The sequence below is a fragment of the Danio aesculapii genome, chromosome 5, assembly GCF_903798145.1.
Source record: "Danio aesculapii chromosome 5, fDanAes4.1, whole genome shotgun sequence".
Taxonomy (NCBI): Eukaryota; Metazoa; Chordata; class Actinopteri; order Cypriniformes; family Danionidae; genus Danio; species Danio aesculapii.
In genome coordinates this window covers 66,048,175-66,071,117 of record NC_079439.1, presented here as the reverse complement: position 1 = coordinate 66,071,117, position 22,943 = coordinate 66,048,175, and the positions used below count along the sequence as shown (strand labels likewise).

General features: G+C 35.2%; 1 protein-coding gene across 3 annotated transcripts; it reads left to right on the top strand.

The window, feature by feature from the left end:
* Positions 1–3,565: 3,565 nt before the first annotated feature.
* inpp5e (inositol polyphosphate-5-phosphatase E) lies at positions 3,566–22,895 on the top strand. Of its 3 annotated transcripts, none has more exons than XM_056458724.1 (11): positions 3,566–3,622; positions 4,948–5,789; positions 10,530–10,653; positions 10,731–10,828; positions 10,906–11,030; positions 13,087–13,206; positions 13,337–13,444; positions 15,002–15,163; positions 15,267–15,382; positions 16,863–16,999; positions 20,224–22,895. In XM_056458724.1, exons 2-11 carry the CDS (start codon positions 5,008–5,010, stop codon positions 20,357–20,359), a joined length of 1,908 nt encoding a protein of 635 aa, XP_056314699.1. In that variant the 5' UTR covers positions 3,566–3,622; positions 4,948–5,007; the 3' UTR covers positions 20,360–22,895. The 3 variants fall into 3 exon arrangements, with proteins under 3 accessions (XP_056314699.1, XP_056314700.1, XP_056314701.1); XM_056458725.1 differs by having other exon boundaries at positions 3,601–3,650; XM_056458726.1 differs by lacking the exon at positions 3,566–3,622 and adding an exon at positions 3,641–3,677.
* The last annotated feature ends 48 nt before the right edge of the window (positions 22,896–22,943 follow it).

The window sequence follows — 22,943 nt, the reverse complement described above, 5'->3', positions numbered from 1 at the left end:
GCAACATTTGTCTTTGATAAACTTAAAAAAACATTTGTAATTAGAGTTTTAAAGGTTAAATTAAAATATTTACATGTTGATAATATGTTTGAGCAGTTTGGGAATAATATTTAATCATGTTTATGGAGAGTACTTGGCAACAAGAGGGTGAATGACCTCAGAGAAGCGAAGGAGTTTTTAGTCTTTACAGCCTTACAGCGCCATCTATTGCAACGGTGGAGAGGAGGGGCGGATGTAGTGATTTCTCCAAGTATAAGCATAATATTTTGTTATTTATTTATTTATTTTGCTCTCTGTCTCTTAGAACACTGAATCTTCTTTCTACATTTTTATCTAAAGGCAATTCATTCATTTTCTTTTCAGCTTAGTCCCTTTATTCATCAGGGGTCACCACAGCGGAATGAACCGCCAACTTATCTAGCATATGTTTTAAGCACCGGATGCCCTTCCAACTGCAACCCATCACTGGGAAACACCAATACACACTCATTCACACACAGACAATTTTAGCGTCCCCAATTTACCTATACCCCATGTCTTTGGACTTGTGGGGGAAACTGGAGCACCCGGAGGAAACCCACGCCAACACGGGAAGAACATGCAAACTCTGCACAGAAATGCTATCTGACCTAGCCGAGGCTCGAACCAGCGACCTTCTTGCTGTGAGGCTACAGTGCTAACCATTGAGCCATTGTGTCAACCGTTAAAAATTAATTGCAATTAATCGCATTCAAAATAAAACTTTGTTTTGACATATGTGTGTATTTTATATATTTATTATGTGCATAGGCTATATGTGATACAAACATACATAAAAACAAAACCACAAAAAAGTCGCATATATATTTACAATTTTTTTAATATAATTTGTATCATATACATTCATTCATTCATTCATTCATTCATTCATTCATTCATTTATTCATTTTCTTCTCGGCTTAGTCCCTTAATTATTCTGGGGTCGCCACAGCGGAATGAACCACCAACTTATCCAGCATATATATATATATATATATATATATATATATATATATATTCCAGCTGCAACCCATCACTGGGAAACATCCATACATACACATTCACACACATTCACTATGGACAATTTAGCCTACCCAATTCACCTATAACACGTCTTTTGACTTGTGAGGGAAAGTGGAGCACCCGGAGGAAACCCACGCAAACACGGCAAGAACATGCAAAATCCACACAGAAATGCCAACTGACCCAGCCGAGGCTCCAACCAGCGACCTTCTTTCTGTGAGTCGATCATGCTACCCTGTGCGCCACCGCGTCGCCGTATCATATACATATATATTTTAAATATAAATATAAATAAACATTTTCTCAAATATATGCATGCATGTGTGTATTTATATTTAAACAACAGTTCTGTCTGGTTCTCGAATCTGATCGGCTCATAGCAGTGCAAAATTCTTGTAATAACAGCACTGTACAGCCTCCTCATCCTTGTGTATTACTCCGCCCACATAGAGTGACAGCAAATGAATAAACTCTCTACATTTTGACAAATATTGCAGCTGTTGGACAACATAAAATACTTTTGAGGCTTTTCCAGGCTAGAATGTAGTTGTTTAGATTTTTAAGGATAGTGCCTATTTTAAACATTTAGAATTTCAGAGATACAACGCATCCATCAGCCTGTCATACTGAGCAGAGCAAAGACGGTTGACGTTGTCCGTCCACAAGATGGCGACAGAGACCACATAACAAGCCCTTAGAGCAGTGTTTCCCAACCCTGTTCCTGAAGGCACACCAACAGTACATCTTTTGGATGTCTCCCTTATCTGAACCATTCATTTCAGGTTTTCAAGTCTCTTCTAATGTTCTGATGATTTGATCCAGGTGTATTTGAATAGGGAGAGATTGAAAATGTGTATTGCTGGTGTGCCTTCAGGAACAGGGTTAGGAAACACTGCCTTAGAGGAGAAAAACTCAGCATAATTTCTAACTTCAGCTGATTAAATTATTATTAAACTGGTAAGTGACATTTTAAGTCGATCTTTTTCTTTTGTATGTTGCACTGCTTTATTTATAGTAATTGTAGTGCATTGAGTGTGAGACGAGACTCGCATATCAGGGAATGTACAGAATTCAGAAGTCAGAATTATTAGCCAGAATTATTATTATTGAAATTTTTCCTTTTTTAAATATTTCCCAAATGATGTTTAACAGAGCAAGGAAATTTTAACAGTATGTCTGATAATATTTTTTCTTCTGGAGAAAGTTTTGTTTTCTCCAGAGAAATATCTAGTCAAATATTCTTTACTGTCATCATAGCAAAGATAAAAATAAATCAGTTATTAGAAATGAGTTATTAAAACTATTATGTTCAGAAATGTGTTGAAAAAATCTGCTCTCCGTTAAACAGAAATTGGGGAAAAAAAGAAACAAGGGAGCTAATAATTAAGGGGCGCTAATAATTCTGACTTCAACTATGTATTTTGTGTTTGTATGTATTTCGATGCGATTAATTGTGATACATTTTTGCCCAGCACTAATTAATTAATAACTAATTAATCATATAGTTTGTATTATAACCTCATTAGCCTCTCTGTTAAGTGATCTGTCTTATATTTTGTAGACCCTGTTTTACACATAAACACACACGCACACACGCACACACACACGCACACACACACACACACACACGCACACGCACGCGCACGCGCACGCACACACACACACACACACACACACACACACACACACATGTTTTTGTGAAAAGTGTAAGTACATTACATAGGTTTCCATTCATTTTATACTATTCAAACCGTATATAGTATTGCCCTCACTGTAGTTCCCACACCATTGATGAGATGGTTCTCTGTGCACCACACCCATCTCCATTCTACACTCCTTACCATTTGGTCGAGATGTATAGTAACCCCAAACAATGCAGAGACAACAAACTGTTGACTTCTCAGCCCTTTTGGGAATAAGCATCAACACACCATTTAGAGTGGAAGTTGGGTAGAGGCAGACCCATTTTTTACACTTTTTTAAAAACTCTTTTATTTTTTGTCTTTTAAACACGAATTTATATAAATATTATAATTGACAGTGCTCCAACACATTATTAGCGGAATTGGTCCTACACAGAAGTAAATCTTTGTTACTGTTTTAATTTGTATTTATATCAAATTTCACATATAATAACTTCATTCATTCGTTTTCTTTTCGGTTTAGTACCTTTATTAATCCGGGGTCGCCACAGCGGAATGAACCGCCAACTTATCCAGCACATTTTTTTACGCAGATGCCCATCAAGCTGCAGCCCATCTCTGGAAAAACATAAATAACCGATTTGATGTATTCAATGACCAAACACAAGATCGTTGCGGAGCATCTCTTCCTGCGCTAAGTTGCCTCGAAAAACACTGAAATATCAGCTTGTTTCACAAAGTCAGCATGGTAAATGCAGTGACAAGTTTTTAAAACACTACACATATTTCACATTGTCCTGTGTTTGGGACATGTTTTGGTAAATGAACCGCAATATGAAACGCAAGATGGCGCTGATTGCTAAAACACCAGCGCGGACTGTCGGCGCCTCTTCTTGAGGACTTGTTGTTTGCCTGCCTGGCGTTGCTAAGGAAGTCAAGTAAGTTTTCTTCTTCAGCGAACTGAAGGTAACAAACATCAATTTCAGCGTCAATGTGCGTCCTTTAGTTATTCACAACAATGTAATGTTATATAGCTTTTAGTTCAATTTTATGGTTTATATTTTACAAAGAGGAAAACGCTGGGTGTGAAGTGTAGCCTGCAAACGCGTGACATCAGTGAATTTATCATCGCTGTGAGGGACAGAGATTTCAGTCCATTGTAAACACTTTATTTATCACTATACATCGTTTTTAATCATATTTAGTTAAGTGTTAGTTAACGTCTGATGTCAAACGTTCAGTCAATTATCACGCACTATTTTGATAACATTTTGGTAAATAGTCTAATTGTTTATACTGCGTTATAAATACAGTTTGTATGCTTGAGATAAGCGTTCTTGTATAGATGTAAAGTTGGTTTTATATTTACACATTCGTTCAGTGACAACTAGTGTCATGCTCCGTATATTGTTTACCATGGTAACGTTACTTTGAATATTCGGTCTGAAATCACATGCAAGTATGAATTCAAAACAGCATTAGCACTATTTAATTGACTGAAAAAATCTTGTAACGTTACTTTGATAGCCTTTGGGTGCTAATATGATTTCACTATTTAGAATTTGCAAGGAATACTTTAATAAAATTATATTATTAAGCAGAAAATCAGAATCTGTGACTATAAAACCAACGTTAATTTAATCATTCTAATTTAATCAGGCATTAACATTAAATGTTTTAATGTTTTATAATAATTTTCCATTAGATAATATTGTGACATATGTATTAGACTAACGTAGAATGTTGCAATGCAAGATCTTAAGTAAAACTGTTTATATATATATATATATATATATATATATATATATATATATATATATATATATAAAGCATTATAGCGTTGCATTAAATTGAATTATATTTGAAATGAAAACTTTTTGCTAACAAATAAGACTTTTAATATGCCAGTAAATGATTCTTGTTAAACTATAAAATGTTTGTATGCCATAAACCTTTTTTAAATCTGTTGGTATATACATTTTTGTTACACTGAGTAACGTCTTATTGGCTTCTGTAAATCTTATATAATTTATACTCTAAAATTATTGCGTCGTCATTATTTTTGTTGTTCAAAAGTGTTAAAAAGTTTATAGCTTAATTGCCTTCATATAAATAATAATCACATATTTAAAGGCATATTTAATGTCTAATATCATACTCAGTAGTTACCTGAAAATAATTTTGCTTATTATCAATATGGAATATGATTCAGACAAAATAATTCACACACTGATCTGAGAAAATAATCTCGCTGACTCCACAGGATGTAATCAGCGGAGTACCATGGGGCTTGTTTACATCTAAAATCAAGTCCGCCAATAGGATGAGCGAGCATGGAGACAGCATCGTCCCATTTAACCCCACGGATCTCAGGTCAGGAGAACCAGCCACCAAAACAGACATTACTGTCCTGAGTGTAGACCTGAGGACAGAGGAGAGCCTTAATGAGGAGCTCAGAGACATTAAGAAGCCATACGATGGTCCCAAACTACTTCAGGATGAGCATAGTCTCTATCAGCCTCGACCTCCCTCTCTTCCAAAGCCCATGGGATTGGGAATGGGGGGTAAAAACCTCTCATTTGATGAAAAGGTGAGGGGAAGGAGATTGAGGAACAGCCAGGAGAGCCTCACGGATCCGGGAGAGACGGGTTCTTCTACTGATTCCCTCAAAGATGTTGCCTCAGCAAACGGTCAAAGCCTTGCATCTCGACGTCCTCACGATCTCCAGCACATGGAGATGCCACCGTTCAGGATTAGGACCGGGAGCTTGTCCGAGACGGATGTGTCTCCTCGTGAGCTTTGTGATCCGAATAAAGAGCGCATGAAACCGTGCAGAATCATTCTGTCTCCGTTGCAGCCCACAGGCACGTATCCTCTTCTGGAGAACAGCACCGCCTCTGCGTCTTTAAGGACAACTAATAGGATTGACAGGGATTGTTTGGATTACGGTGTGGTGGGGAGAAGGGGGCGGTCGGAGAGGCTTCACAGGAATCTCAGCGATAGCCGGCTGTTGGACACCATGGTGTCAGACAATACATCTGTCCATTCCATGAAGTCCACATATAGCGTTCTGAACCCCATCAGACCCCGGGATGTGAGGAACAGGTGAGAAGCTTGTGTTTCTATTCTTCTGTTTATAGTTCTCGCTCTGCACATCTCCATGCTCCGCTTTAGGATCACATGTGCTGATGTGTCATCTTGATTACCTCTTAAGAGTCCGAAGCTGTGATCCATTTGACCGTTAGTGGACTTCAAAGTTGACTCGGAAGTGTTTCCAGCCATCTTAAAGGGATAGTTCACCCAAAAAATGAAATTTTACTCAGCTTCAGGTGGTTACAGACCTTTCTACGTTTCTTTATTCTGTTAAACACAAAAATAAAACGCTTTTTTTTTTCCATATAATATATATATATATATATATATGTAATATGTATGTTGTATATATCACAATGTGACTATTGCAAGTGATCACATTACGGTATCGATGCTGAAACAATTATATATTGTGCAGCTTTAGCGCTTATATAATTAATTAATAATTAATGCATTTCTTATATAGTGGTAGTGCTCGTCTGAGCCTGGTTCTCTCTATGTTTTTTCTTCACCTTCACCAATTGGTGAAGTTTTTCCTCACCGCTATCGCCACTAGCTTGCATGGTTCAGGATCTGTGGAGCTGCGCATCGATGGATCTGCTCTTCAGTGTTTGAACTTTCAGTAGTGATTATTAAAGCACACTGAACTGAGCTAAAATGAACTGAACTTAAACTTTGGAAAATTAACTACACTGTTTCAATTTACTATGATCTTCTATGTGAAGCTGCTTTGAAACAATCTACATTGTAAAAGCGCTATACAAATAAAGGTGAATTGAATTGAAAATTATATAAAAATGCTCATTGGCATATTAAACAGTGTAAATACAAGCCTGATCTCATGAGGAAATGTAACTATTTTATGATTTGGCAGAATAGGAACAGATTTTTGGTTCATTTTGGCTTCTATGCAGAAGTTCATAACATACCAAGCCAACAGCAAAGAACTGGAGGTCAAGAAACGTCTTGTCTGTTGTTCATCTAATGCGGGCTGTCAGGTATTTTTATTTAAAGTCCTCAGAATTATGATATTCCCAGCCTGATCTCATGAGAAAACGATTTTACGTATTGGCTGAAAAGTGGATATATCACACAAGTTCATGCAATTTAATAAGTAGGAAAACAGATTTTTTTTTGAAAAGGAGAGGTGTCCCCGAACCCCATTCCTAAACTCTAATTGGGGATGAGTAGGCCCACACAGAATCTGCAGAATTTTCTTAGCCTATCATAAACTGTTATTTACTTGTGTATATGTGTGTAAATCTATATTTATTCAGTTTTTAAATTAATTACAGTACTATTATTGACTAATATGAAAATGTTCATCTGATTTATGTACAATGCCGTTTGTACAGTAATATTTTCTGTCTTTTAGTAGATATATTATATGAGAGACTTGCTTTGTTTACCAAATAAAGTGAATGGAATTGGATTTGCATTTTAAACATTAAATAAAAGTTTAAAAGATATTATTTTTTATTTCACATATTAAGGTTTAAGTTATGATACTCCCAAAATATTTCCGCCCAAATCCGCAGATTTTTACCAAAATTCTCTGCAGAAATAGCAAAAAACGTCCGCAGATTCTGTCTGGCCCTAGTGATGAGCAAATCACACTTAAATGATGTTCAAGTTAGTTTGTTCCACCAGTTTATATGAATTAACGGCTAAATTAAATCTGAGTATATTAATAATCAATTAATGATGCATGAATTTACATTAAACTTATTTACAGAAGTATATGTTGTCAAATTTCTGCAACATTTGCCCTCAAAAAACTGATTTTGCCGCCTGTTTAAACTACTTATTTGAAATGAGCTGAAACGACACAATTCTTGAGATTTTATTTAGGACAACTTAATAGTTTTATATTCAATCCACTTAAATTTATTAAGTTAACAAAATCAATTTATGTTGGGACAACATGAATGAATTGTGTGGAACCCTGGATTTTTCCAGTGTGTGACTGGAATTTCCTCTGCTTGATGACGTTGCAAGGTCAATCTTCAACAGATATCCTGTGCTTAGGAAATAGGGAGTAGTGAACACTGTGCAGGGACCCTGTAAAACAGAAGTATCAACCTCTTCTATTGCAGATTGTGAATATATTTGTGTGATTGCGTTAATAACATGAATTGTTTCATTATGAAGTGATAATTAATGTTACTGCAGACGTGAGTACACTTGCTGAGTACTGCAGAATCAGCTGTGATGTTAAACTGACTGTATAGAGAGAGGGAGAGTGAAGCTGAGTGAATGTAAAGGAGATTATTGGATCAGTGGGATACTAGTTCAGCGACTGTCAAACTGCATCAGGAGACCATTCATTCAAGTTCTGCTTGAAAACGACAGGAGTATGAAAGAGGGGTAAAGGGGTATGGTCCAAATAAGACTGAGAAAGTCATTTTATATAGGAAGAGTTCAGATGCAAAACCCTCTAAATCCATCAGACCTCTTTTCTTGTAAATGAGCATTTTTTTCAGGCTCCTATAATTAGGTTCAGAGTTTCATTTTATATGTAATGAAAAGGTTATTAGCTGGTAAATAAAATACCTTTTTATCAAAAATGTCACTTTAGACAATTCTTTGTTTTTTAACAAGGTAGATTTTCTTTTGCATCAAAACCAGCTAAATCCACTTGTGCTTTTTATGCAAAAACCTCTAAATCCACCTATTGAGACAAGACACTGTAATTAGTTGAAAATCACTAAAGATGCATTTAGAAATTATTTTTATCAAGCATAAAACACATTACACAAACCACCTAAAATTAAAAATAAATAAATCTGTGAAGTAAGTGGCGGTTCATTCCACTGTGATAAACCAGGAAAAAAGCAGAAGGAAAATGATTGAATGAAATCTGTCAAGTAAGAGCATTAATCAATAACATTAAAACTGACATTTATTAAATCTTAACAATCTGTTGTCATTTCTGATATTTGGGATTTAGATTTAATGCAAGTAGAGCAATGTAAACATTGTAAACTAAGCTTGGTAGATTCAAACAATGTAGTGTAAAACATTGTAAAACATCAATATCTGTGCATTGTCCATTAATATAAAAAGCTTATCAGACGTAAAGTTATTATGAAGTAATATAAATAATGTATAGTTTTATATATTTTATTTATCTTTTAAAAAATAGCTTAAATTAGCAAGTAAAACACAAGGTAGGCCTACTGGGCGAAAAGAGGATGCCTCTCAGACAATTTTAGAAGCTGTCATTCATTCATTCTCACCATACTTAAGGTCTTTGCCCCTTGTTTATCCTCATAGCATCCATGTGGGATAAAAGAACGGCAACTTAACTCTGTCTTTCGTTAAATCCATTCGCTGTTTGATGTATAGTAAACCGGACTCATTCAAAGTAGCGTCGATTAGGAGTGGGTGGTACACCGGTGTCATAGTCATCACCGGTGTGACATTGCGCCACGACATGGATTTTCTAATACCGTCAATACCGTAATAAATCAATTATGTGCCTTGAACAGCTGCATTTACATCAATAATAGCTAATTCTAAATAATAAGACATTAAATTTTCTTCAAACGTTCAGTTGTGGTCTGAATACATGTCCTTATACTACAGGGCTCGAAATTGCAACCATTTTGGTCGCATGTGCGCCCGAAATGTAATCTATGCGCCCTCATAATATATTTGAGAGCATTTGTGCAACTGAATATGAAGGTTGTAGTGCGACCTGATTTGATTTTCTCTAAAAACTTGCTGAATCGCTCTACCCTGCCGCTGTATTGGTTCATATTAGCTGTCAATCACTCAACGCTTCCCGCTGTCAGATGACAGGGAGCTTTTGTTACCGCAGGAAATGCAAACGGCTGAAGAATGAAAAGTACACAGGTTTGCAAACCTCACTTAAAGTTATAATAATAATAATAATAATGGCGCAGATGACAGCGATCATGACATGAGGTAAATGTTGATCCGCCAGCTGAGATCAATCGAGTGTTTTCGGAGAAGGTGCCCGAATCTTGTTGCGTTGCATTCACCACGTGTTCAGCGCAAATGTTTGCTAAATGTAAAATCTAATACTGTACACATCATCATCAAGTTTACACAGAAACTACGGCTCATAACAAAGAGCGGTATTGCGCCGGTGGTCATCGCGAGAATCCTGCTCTGTCTGCTCATAAATTGGTGCCGCTTTATTCCACAAACAGAGAAAAATGAAGATCAGCTCATAACGAGATGGAGCAGTTAAAATGACACAAACCGAAACCAAAACTTTTAAAGAGCGATATAAGTGAGACTTTTTTTTTGTCCGTTGTTCCTTGAGATGTATATTATTTTGCTATTTAAAGTAATACCGCGATATTATACCGTCACCGTTCAAAAGATGAAAAATATCGTGATATTAATTTTAGGTCATATCGCCCACCCCTAGCGTCGCTGCACAAAAAAACATTATGAATGCATGTTTTCGTACTTCCGACTGTACAATGTGTTTTCTTTTTTTATGATGCACAGAGTTTTGAGGTAAGGGATGTTTTCATTTGCCATTCACTGACAGTCGGACAGGCTCATCCAGTTAGTCAAACTTCATCTTTTAAAATGGAAATGTTACATTAGAATTAATGATTTTTTGGGGATGCTACAGTATTTCATGAAAAATATGTGATTGTAAAAATAATTTGTATTCCATGATGATGTTAAACACATTAATTCTGCAACAACAACAAAAAAACTGAACCTTGTTGTCATTTTGTTATTGTTTTCCTGAACCTGCTTGATTAGGAGCTTTCTTGAGGGCAGTGTTTTGGGCAACGGTGCCTTGCTGGGGGCAGAAGAGCTTGACCGTTACTTCCCAGAGAGACGTCTCGGCATCTACATCGCCACATGGAACATGCAGGGAGAGAAGGTGTGGACCAATACTGTCATTCCTAATTATTTTATTTGCATAAGAGCCCTTACCTAAGCTCTCGTTCTTGCTCTCAGGGCCTTCCTTACAACTTAGATGATCTGTTGCTGCCAACTGACACTGACTTTGCACAGGACGTCTACGTTATAGGGGTTCAGGAGGGCTGTCCTGATAGGTGAGATGTTGCTTTCTTGCAGTTTTTTAAATGTCATACTTGATCCTCAAGTTTTTGGTCTTCATGTCTGTCCACAGGAGGGAGTGGGAGATCCGTCTGCAGGAAACTCTTGGGCCGTATTACGTGATGCTGTATGCGGCAGCCCATGGAGTGCTCTATCTCACTATATTTGTCAGAAGAGACCTCATATGGTTTTGTTCAGGTAAATTGCTCCTTCAGAATAATGTAGAAGGGTGGCACGGTGGCTCAGTGGTTAGCACTGTTGCCTCAGAGCAAGAAGGTCACTGGTTCGAGTCCCGGCTGGGCCAGTTGCCATTTCTGTGTGGAGTTTGCATGTTCTCCTTGTGTTAGCGTGGGTTTCCTTTAGGTGCTATGGTTTCCCCCACAGTCCAAAGACATGCGCTATAGGTGAATTGAATGAACTAAATTGGCCGTATGAGTGTGCGTGTGAATGAGTGTGTATGGATGTTTCCCAGTACTGGGTTGTGGCTGGAATGGCATCTGCTGCGTAAAACGTATGCTGGAATAGTTGGCGGTTCATTCTGCTGTGGCGGGCCCTGATAAATAAGGGACTAAGCCAAAGCAAAGTGAATGTATTAATGAATAATTTAGTAGAATAAAATTATAAAAAAAACAATAAATGTAAAATACATATTTATAAATGCAATAATAAGTACATTGAAAGATACATTTAATTAAAAATAATACATTATAAATTAAAAACACCAAACTGGTTATTACAATTTAGTGTTATTACAATTTAAAGCAAATGTTTTCATTTCATTATATTTCAAAATGCAATTTATTCCTGCCATTTCCTTAGCGGCAATTATTTTCACATGATAAATGACCGGAATAAATAAAAAATGTAACTACATTCAAAAAGAAAACAGTTATTTTAAATTGTAATAATAATTGAAAAAAAACTATTGTTATTAATTTTTTTCTTAAATTTAGCCTTGCCACACATAATACGCTTTTCAAAACATTTAAAAACTTACTGAACTTTTTTTATCAGTTGTATGGGTGTATTTATGTATATATGTATATGAACGTTAGGGTTGCACAATATTGGAAAAAACTGACATGGCAATATTCTGTTTTTCTGCGATATATTTTGCAATATTAATGTAATTTCACACGATGACTCCATTTGGAAAGATCTTACATTGATTGTGATGCTTTTGTTGGGGAGTGAATCTGCATAAAAATAATAAATTACAAACATAAATGACTAAGATAGAACAAAGAGACAAATTAAATAAACAGTGCTTTATGGTTTTCTGGAGGGTCTAACAGTATAGTGGTACAAATATTAATCAAATGTAAAACAACTCTGCAGTAGTCAACATTTGAAGTGGATCAAATCTTTCATCAAAGTTGTTCTTGTCTAAAGATAATTTTGAAAAACTTTTCAAAATCAACTGCCTCAAATGTTCATTACTATAGTCTTCATTACAGAAATAATGAAATACATCATTAATCTTTGTTAATTCTTTGTTTACAAATTTGATAATTTTTATTACCAAATAGTTTAAATTTGCTTACATTACAAATTCACTAATTATAGACCTTAAAAATCAGAACTTTTTTTTTTTGTTTTGTTTAATTACAATCCAAAGCTGGCATTGCAGATCCTGCGTCGTGACTGTTGCACATTAGCACATCCATGTTGAAACAATATATTGTGTAGCCCTAATGAACGTAATGTAATTTGCTGTTGCTTTCTACAAAGTGCATCTATATTATAAGTGCTAAAAAATAAGGGCTATAATATAATATAAGGGCTATAATATAATATAATATAATATAATATAATATAATATAATATAATATAATATAATATAATATAATATAATATAATATAATATAATATAATATAACATGGTATAATATAATATAATATAATATAATATAATATAATATAATATAATATAGTATAAAATAATATAATATAGTATAATATAGTATAACATAATATAATATAATATAGTATAATATAATATAGTATAAAATAAAATAATATAATATAGTATAATATAGTATAACATAATATAATGTAGTATAAAATAATATAATATAGTATAATATAATATAATATAATATAATATAATATAATATAATATAATATAATATAATATAATATAATATAATATAGTATAATATAATATAATATTACATAACATAATATAGTATAAAATAATATAATATAGTATAATATAATATAATATAATATGTGTCTTTTTCTCCCATAACAGAGGTGGAACATGCTACAGTCACAACCAGAATTATATCTCAGATTAAGACTAAAGGAGCAGTGGGCATTGGTTTCACCTTCTTCGGGACGTCTTTCCTTTTTGTGACATCCCATTTCACCTGTAAGTTGAATATCTCTGCAATTTAAACAAGGTTAAACAACCCCAGTTACATGTTATAAAGTCACTATGGCAGTAAATGTATGCTCAACTAAAATTAAATCCAACCAAACTGACTTTGTGTTCGTTTCAGCTGGAGATTCCAAAGTATATGAGCGGATCTTAGACTATAACAAGATCATCGAAGCTTTGGCTCTTCCTAGAAACCTTCCTGATACCAATCCTTACCGCTCCACGTCCTGTGAGTTTTCCTGCATTTGTCATATGGACAGTATTTATGCCTGTGAATCTCAAAAGAACACATAAATAAGATAATTGAACTCTTTGAATTATTTAATGGACTGTGCATTACTAATATTAGACATAGTAGACTGTTTAATACATATTACACATGGGACTCTGCACTATACAGTTGAAATCAGTATTATTAGCCATCCTAAATTATTAGACCGTCTGTATATTTTTTTCCCCAATTTATGTTTAATGGAAAGAAGAATTTTTTCACCTTCCTAAACATAATAATTTCAATAACTCATTTCCAATAACTGATTTATTATATCTTTGCCATGATGACAGTACATAATATTTTAATAGATATTTTTTCAAGATACTAGTATTCAGCTTAAAGTGACATTTAAAGGCTTAACTAGGTTAATTAGGTAAGTTAGGGTAATTAGGCAAATCGTATGATGATGGTTTGTTCTGTAGACCAGTGTTTCCCAACCCTGTTCCTGAAGGCACACCAACAGTACACGTTTTCAACCTCTTCCTAATCTAACACACCTGAATCAACTCATCAGAGACTCCAAACACTGAAGTTAATGGGTCAGATGAAGAAGACATCCAAAATATGTACTGTTGGTGTACCTCTAGGAACAGATTTGGGAAACACTGGTTAACATACTTGTTTAACAATAGCTTTTAAAAATACAAAAACTGGCAATATTAAAGCTATTTAAATAGTGTCGATTTTTTTTTCACTTAAATCCATGGTGTTTGTAACTCAGTAAATAGTATGTAAGTATCTAAATAGTATGTAAATAGTATCTAAATAGTAAGTATATTATATATACTATCGAATAGTATAATTATGTAGGGTCAAAGTCCCTTTAAGGCAAGTCATTTCACTCAGCGGCCATCTTTAAAACACCTCTTTGGCAGTTTGCTCGGACATTCTATTTGAATGGGGAAACATCAAATTCTGCTTGCTCGCCACATTAAATTTGATATTAGGAATCAGCAATAAAATTAAACAACAACAGTCTCTTTAGATTCATTTCTAAACATCCGAATCACACAAAATCTGCAGAAACTCGCATCTGGTCCAAGCCCCTTCCCCAGAGAATCATCAGTCTATAGCGATTGATGATTGGTTCCTGTACTAGAGGGCGGGGCTTAATTCACCATATAGCGATCGATGATTAGCTCCTGTACTAGAAGGCGGGGCTTTATTCACCATATAGCAATTGATGATTGGCTCCTGTACTAGAAGGCGGGGCTTTATTCACCATCTAGCGATCGATGATTGGCTCCTGTACTAGAAGGCGGGGCTTTATTCGCCATATTGACCATTACAATTTTCCCTATTCAAAACTATACAAGTGACATATCTTGTGTGTTTTTTGATCTGGTATAATTTGATGAAGTATTGTGCTTCAAAAGTTTGACCATGCATGTGCTTGAAAAGTGCTTTAATTTGACTTTGGAAAAAGTGTAAGAACCTTGACTTAAGTTTTGTTGTGTATAAAAACTACAATAAAAGAGTTCTGATCCTAATTCCGATCTCGTTTATCCTCAGCGGACGTCACAACCCGTTTTGATGAAGTCTTCTGGTTTGGAGATTTTAACTTCCGCCTGAATAAAGCCAGAGGAGATGTGGAGGCCATTTTAAATCAGGGGGTTGGCGTTGATATGAGCCCGTTATTACAACATGATCAGCTGACGAAAGAGATGAAGGAAGGCAAGTTAAGACACATACAGAACGCTGCTAAATTGAAGTCTGACGCAGGATTGTGTTCGTTCAGTGTACTTTTGGTTTAACAGGATTAATCTGTGTTTTGCAGGATCCATTTTTAAAGGCTTTCAGGAAGCATCTATTCACTTTCCTCCGACTTACAAGTTTGACATTGGCTGTGATGTATATGACACTACGACAAAACAGAGAACACCTTCATATACCGTAAGCTTTCTTGCTAGTTTTATTTGAATACACTGTTGTATACAGTTCCCAGCATAAATTAGTAGACCTTAACATATTTGTCAGAATTTCCCTAGTAATAATTTCCTTAGTAATAATCCCAAGTAATAATTGACTCTGGGCCATTAAATTATTTTCTGTTATCAGTTATTTCACTTAGACTGTGATTTACATTTTAGACTTGCTTATTAGACTGTTGTTTTGTGGAACTAATTTGTAAGCATCTAATTTAAAGGTTTTTAGTTTGTTTTAATTTGATTGTTTGTTTTTACTGTTTTAGACTGCGAAACCGCTTAAATCGTTCAGCATAGCAATTTGGACCTAAAACGCAGTCAGTGGTGCTTGAACTACTTTTGCTGTGTATTTATCTGAAAATAATCACACATCTCAAATTTTGATCAGCCAATCAGAATCAAGCAATTAAACAGCCCTGGTAGATGAGATATTTTGTGCAAAACCTGGTTTGTTGGTTTTACATTAGATTAGTCCGTACCAAAGCCAAAACAGGAGCTAATTAAACAGTTTGAATTAAGGTCTTTATGCAAAGATGAGTACACTAATTAAAATGTTAGGAGAAAATGTAAATAAAGTCTAGACCATAACATTTTTATTTTTTATATATAATGAAATCATATTATACTATATTTTAAGCATATTTTTATATACAGTTGAAGTCATAATTTTTAGCCCCCTGTTTATTTTTTTTTTTGCCAATTTCTGTTTAATGGAGAAGAGATTTTTTCAACACATTTCTAAACATAATAGTTTTAATAACTCATTTCTAATAACTGATTTATTTTATCTTTGCCATGATGAGAGTACATAATATTTGACTAGATATTTTATCAAGACACTTCTATACAGCTTAAAGTGACATTTAAAGGCTTAACTAGGTTAATTAGGTAACTAGGCAGGTTATGGTAATTATTCAAGTTATTGTATAATGATGGTTTGTTCTGTTGACAATCGAAAAAAAATATAGCTTAAAGGGGCTAATAATTTTGACCTTAAAATGGTTTTTAAAAAATTCAAAACTGCTTTTATTCTAGCCGAAATACAACAAATAAGACTTTCTCTAGAAGAAAAAATATTATCAGACATACTGTGAAAATTTCCTTGCTCTGTTAAACATAAATTGGGAAATATTAAAAAAAGAAAAAAAATTCAAAGGGGGCTAATAATTCTGACTTCAACTGTATGCTTAAATGTATTATTTTTCTTACCCAAAAGAAGTTAGGTGACCACACTCTTTTATTTTTATGAATATATCTTTTTAATAATATTTTATAACTGTTAAATAAACTGTATTGTAAAAAAAAGGACAAATAAATATTGTCCATCCATATATATTCACTTATGAATGGATAAAAATAACATACATTTTTGAAAGGGGTGTACTTTATGTTGGGCAGAGACAATACCTTAGTAATAATGTTGAATACTTTTCCCCATGTGTCAACAGGACCGTATTCTTTATCGAAACAGACAAGCAGATGACATAAGGGTGGTCAAGTACACGTCTTGCTCATCCATTAAAACGTCAGATCACCGGCCAGTCATCGGCATGTTTCAGGTCAAACTTCGGCCGGGTAGAGACAAGTAAGCACTTGATTTTTACATTTATGGGGCTGGGGCAGGGCAGGACCGATTAGTTTGCCTCTGTCTAGAAACGGTACTATGTACAAATTCTAGAAATGTATGAAGAACATTGTCAAAACATTCCAAATGATTTCAGTAGTTACACAAAAAAAAGCTCCTAAAAGACATATTTAATTGGACAACATTACAACCGACATAGTTTTCGTGAGCTGAAGTGGCAGTGTGCCAAATTTATTTATTTATTGGCTTGATCGAGCACTCACTTTTAAGATTTTTCTAGATGTGCGCACACTGATGTGTTACTTTAGTGGTACAATCATAATGTCATGAAGCTACGATAATTATTTGTGACAATGACATAAAACTACTGACAAATAAATAATGACATCTTTGGAGTCAGTTCACTGGCACTGTGTGGATGTTTAGTATACTTTGGACGACGCAACATCGTTGTTAGTACCTGACGTGGCTTTGAATGTTTCATAGATCTTGCTGTCTGGAGGGTCAGAGAGCTCTCGGTTTTCATTAAAAATATCTTCATTTGTGTTCTGATGATGAATGGTCTCAAATCCCCTTCAGATTAGACACTTAATTTCCTGATTTGCTTGACTTAGGGTGTTGTGAGAGTAAGTAAATGGCCGTCGAAACAAAACATTCAATTGTTTCTTCTTGTGACAGCGCACAACAACCGAGGTCATGTCTGCGCCAATCAGATCCACAATAAAAATCATGTAGTCTGAACGGGGCTTTATAGGTTTCGAATGAAATGAGTGTGAATAATTAAGGTCCAGTGAAGCGCTTTGAAATGTGCATATTTGTTTTTCATGTTTGACTTAACCTCAACTGAAACATGAAGTGAGGGTGGGACAGTGTAGCTCCTCCCCCTTTTTTTAAAAACAGCGAATAGCGTTAAGTTTTTATCACATTTTTTATCAAATGAAAAGCAAATTAGAAGCGTCTTGAAGGGAGCGAGGCATGTCAGATACTAGAGAGCATTTGATTGGTCAAGATTTGATCAGAAACTGAAGTATGAGGTGACGTGGAAAAAAAACATTGATCAAATTACAGGGTTTCCGCAGGGTCTTAAAATTTTTAATTGAAATTAAAGGCCTTAAAAAGTTTTAAATTCACTGTTCTAGGCCCTAAATATTTTTGCACAGGTCTTATTTTTCCGATGACCATGTTACGCTACATCTAATGCTCATTTAAATTCTTTTTTGCGGTTTTTGCTCGGTTTTCGTGGTGTTGTAGTTCTTTATTTCACTAGTCCAAATGTAATTTGCGGTATTACAACTACAAATGAGACCAACATGCAATAGCCAATCAGCTTTCTCTGTTCTTGAACTCCGTGCGTGCGGCGAATGTGACGTCATCGATGTGTTTGCGGAGGTTCGCTATATGTGCGCGCGACACTATTTCGGCTGATGGAGCTCACAAAATTTTTTGAGACTCGGGTGAACAGTTTGCGCGGCGCCGCGTTTGATTTGAGTTGAATATAAAACATTTTAAAGAGATTTTGTCTGAAACAGGTATAGCTGTTCGTCCATCGTTATCATAGGGAGAACCAGATGACCAATAATTCTTGGCTAGAAATTGCAACAGCAGTGGGAAAGGAGGAAAGGTTTTGTTGAAGCTTGGAAAAACCTGAGTGATAAGTTTGTTAAAACAAGAAAGAGCCCATGGCAAAAGTGGAGACTCAGGTGGTTTTAATATTACAGAGTATGTTTTTCCACCATTCATAGGTTTTACACTGATGTATATATTACAATTTCAAATTTAAAACAATTAACAAGTTACAAACTAAAATGAAGTAACAAATTATGTCTTTAATAACTGTAAAGGAATATATGGACCTATCAGTTTACAATATACTGATGCCCAATTTCTAGGCTTTATTGGTGATAATGGTCAGGAATGTTGGACCATTATTGCCTTTTTAGCTTATAAGTAGAGGACAGAAACGAGCCAGACAGTAATGTGTGAATTGTGGAGAGAACAAAATAAATAAAAAATGTCAGTATTTTTGGTAAGTGTACTTTTAAAAAAAATTTTTTTTTATTATTTTATGCCATAATAAAATATATATTTGTAGATCAACCCATGTTCTGTTGCCATTAATATTTACTATAATAGGTAGAACTGTCCGAGATATGAACAAAAGCAAGCGATGCATCAAAGATTGATTTAAAAAATCTTGAACGGTTATGAAAAATCCTTATAATCATTATAATAAATAATAAAAATTAATTAGAATATCTCCCTGGCGAATGCGTCAAGTAAAAGCCTCATCCGTTTTGTGAGGTGCGCGATGCGGTGCCAGGCAAAAGTATAAATCAGCCTTAAGATGTTTGTTTGTTTTTTCTGTAATTCAATGGTGCATCTAACTTGTCTTTAGTACTGTTCAATTTGAATACATTTATTATACCACTAATTTTGTGATTTAGCATCTTCTCATTACATGTATGCGTGTTTTTGATATTGTGATACAGGTCTTAAATTTAATACTTAATGGTTAAATTTGACATTATGATATCAGCAGAAACCCTGAAGTGACAAACCACAAGCTTTACATGTTTATATAAATTTTAGATTTTCTAAACGTGAATTTTGTCACTGTGTTGGGGCACACTAGATTATAGATATCCATAAAACTAATGTACTGATACTAATATTTTAAAAAATGTTCATTTTACTGGACTTTTAAAGGCTCAAGCGCATAAAAATGAAAAGCAAATGTAAAGCATCTTGAAGGGGGCGGGGCATGTATATTAGGGAGCATTTGATTGGGCAAAATTTGATGAGAAACTGAAGTATGAGGTGACGTGGAAGAAATCGATGATCCATTTAGGCGGAAGTGACGAACCACAAGCTTTACATGTTTGTATATCTTCTAAATGCGAATTTTGCCACTGTTTTGGAGCGCACTAGATTATAGATATCGGAAAAACTAACAATACTGATACCAACATCTAAAAAACTTTTTAAATTTAAGGAGAACTTTAAATAACAATTCATTTTAAGTAGAACTAACCCTTTAAAAAGCATTAGTAAAGAGCCTACCTCTTGTCACCGTATGCATTGAGCAGTGTAACGTTCTGGTCAAAACAAGTCTTTTGTTTTTATCAGTTAAAGTGGAATGTAATTTTTTTAAGTTGGGTTTACGTTTAATGGGATGTTACTCGTGCAGTTTGATAAACCACTAACTCAAGTGTGGTCCTCCCCAGCATTCCTCTGGGCGCTGGCCTGTTCGACAGGAGTCTGTACCTCGAAGGAATCCGAAGGAGAATCACCAGAGAGCTGAAAAAGAGAGAGGCAGTCATGAAAAACCAGAACAACAGCACGGTCTGCACCATATCCTGATCCGGGACCAGTGTGCGGCAGCCGTAGGGTGCTAAAACTGATCATTTTCAAACACGCCGAGTGACTCGGAAAGCTGGACTTTTAGGACCAAAGGATAACTCGGTTCGCTGACACTAAAGTGCACAGCCAGTGGACCAAAACACTACAGCTGGTGTTGGATTAAATATATAAAAACATGACTTTATTCATACGAGTTAATCTTTAAATTATACTGACCAGAGTAAAGGAAGTTAACAGTACTGTACGCTCACTATTTCTAATTTGTTTCTTTGTATTATTTCAAATTCTGGTTTTTAACTTGCGAGCCGAAACAGTCTGTGCTGTGTATGGTTATAATTTATGGTGTCTCATGGCCTTAAAGGGACTGTACACTTAAATATGAAAATTCTGTCATTATTTACTCATATTCTCATTACCGTTTCTCTCTTCTTGTTTTGTGTTGAACAGAAGAAAGAAATTCATAAAAACAACTTGAGTTTGAGTAAAACAGTGAGGGGAATTTTCATTTTTGGACACACCGTCCCTTTAAATGATTACACTACCTGACAGAAGTCTTGTCGTCGATCCCAGTTGTAAGAGCAACAAATAATAACTTGACTTCTAGTTGATCATTTGGAAAAGTGGCAGAAGGTAGATTTTTCAGATGAATCATTTGTTGAACTGCATCTCAATCACCACAAATACTGCAGAAGACCTACTGGAACCTTCATGAATCCAACAGTCATCAGTAAAGTTTGGTGAAGGAAAAATCATGGTTTGGGGTAACATTCAGTATGTGGTGTGCGAGAGATCTGCAGAGTGGATGGCAACATCAACAGCCTGAGGTATCAAGACATTTGTGCAGCCCATTACATTACAAACCACAGGAGAGGGCAAATTCTTCAGCAGGATAGATCTGCTCCTCATACTTCAGCCTCCAGATCAAAGTTCCTGAAAGCAAAGAAGGTCAAGGTGCTCCAGGATTGGCCAGCCCAGTCACCAGATATAAACATTATTGAGCATTGAAGATGAATCCAAAGAATCTTGATGAACTCTGGGAGTCCTGCAAGAATGCTTTCTTTGCCATTCCAGATGACTTTATTAATAAGTGATTTGAGCTCGGTCAAAACAGTCAAAAGGAGCCAAAACAGTGTATTCTGTGTATGGTTTCAATTTATAGCGTCTCATGGCCTTGTTAAAGGGACAGTACACCCAAATATGAAAATCATATACTCATCCTCTTATTACTCAGTTTCTCTCTTCTTGTTTTGTGTTGAACAGAAGAAAGAAATTCATAAAAACAACTTGAGTTTGAGTGAAACTGAGGAAATTTTCATTTTTGGATGCACCGTCCCTTTAAATGATTACACTACCTGACAGAAGTCTTGTCGTCGATCCCAGCAGCCTGAGGTATCAAGACATTTGTGCTGCTCATTACATTACAAACCACAGGAGAGATCAAATTCTTCAGCAAGATAGCGCTCCTTCTCATACTTCAGCCTCCACATCAAAGTTCCTGAAAGCAAAGAAGCTCAAGGTGTTCCAGGATTGGCCAGCCCAGTCACCAGACATGAACATTATTGAGCTAAGATGGATGAGGCATTGAAGATGAACCCAATGAATCTTGATGAACTCTGGGAGTCGTGCATAAAGGCTTTCTTTGCCATTCCAGATGACTTTATTAATAAGTGATTTGAGTCATTGCAGAGATGTATGGATGCAGTCCTCCAAGCTCATGGGAGTCTCAATATTCATTCTTTTTCCACTGCAGCATGACTTTATATTCTATTCTGGACATTATTTCTGTTAAGTGAAGAGACTTTTGTCTAAGCAAAGTCAGACCTTACTGTCTTAATTAAATAATTCAAAGTCAAGGCATGATCATTTGGTCATTTTATTTTGGTAAATAAGCGTAATCTATAGGCCTTTGCCTTTCATATAAGCCACTGCTGATACCAAGTGATCAACTAGAAGTCAAGTTATTATTTGTTGTTCCTAAAACTTAGATAGACAGCAAGACTTTTGTCAGGTAGTGTATCTCGACTTGTAATCTTTTACTGTAAACACTTAATAATATCGGGTAGATCGTCCTGCTCGCTTTATTGGCTCCTGGGACTCACTTTTAAACTCGTATCTAACAGTGTACATACGTCTTTCTAAAGGGAATTGTACTGTAGCATCATTACCAGCAACATGAGAGAGATTTTAGTGTTATTTATTGATCGGCAATGAATGTGGCATCATGCAGAGAAGGTGACCTCGTCAGCAAAACAAAAAGCGAGGTGGCACAGACTATACTTGAGTTTACTGCCTTAACTTCAACATTATTCAGCTTCTAGGAGCAGGAATGGCCATAGAGTTGGTGTGGTTTTTCGCATGGATCTCAGTGACTGTGGTGTAACAGTAAGTCACACATTCTCATCATGAACTTCAGTTCTGTTTGTACTGAAAGTGCCTGCGATCTTGCTCATGATTGCCTCAGTGACTTTAAATATATCCTGTTGTTTAAAACCAAATAATAGCCTGTTACCAATACTTGTTTACAATGTAAAGTAATACAAAAAATGACTGTGTGTTGTTTCTTGAGTGTTTTGTTTTTGGCAGC

Bases quoted from the DNA above. Each gene is read 5' to 3' on its own strand.
- inpp5e (XM_056458724.1), top strand. From the start codon at position 5,008: ATGAGCGAGCATGGAGACAGCATCGTCCCATTTAACCCCACGGATCTC. The intron at 10,654-10,730 runs GTGTGGACCAAT...TCTTGCTCTCAG, and splicing joins GGAACATGCAGGGAGAGAAG to GGCCTTCCTTACAACTTAGA. The intron at 15,164-15,266 runs GCAAGTTAAGAC...TGTGTTTTGCAG, and splicing joins GACGAAAGAGATGAAGGAAG to GATCCATTTTTAAAGGCTTT.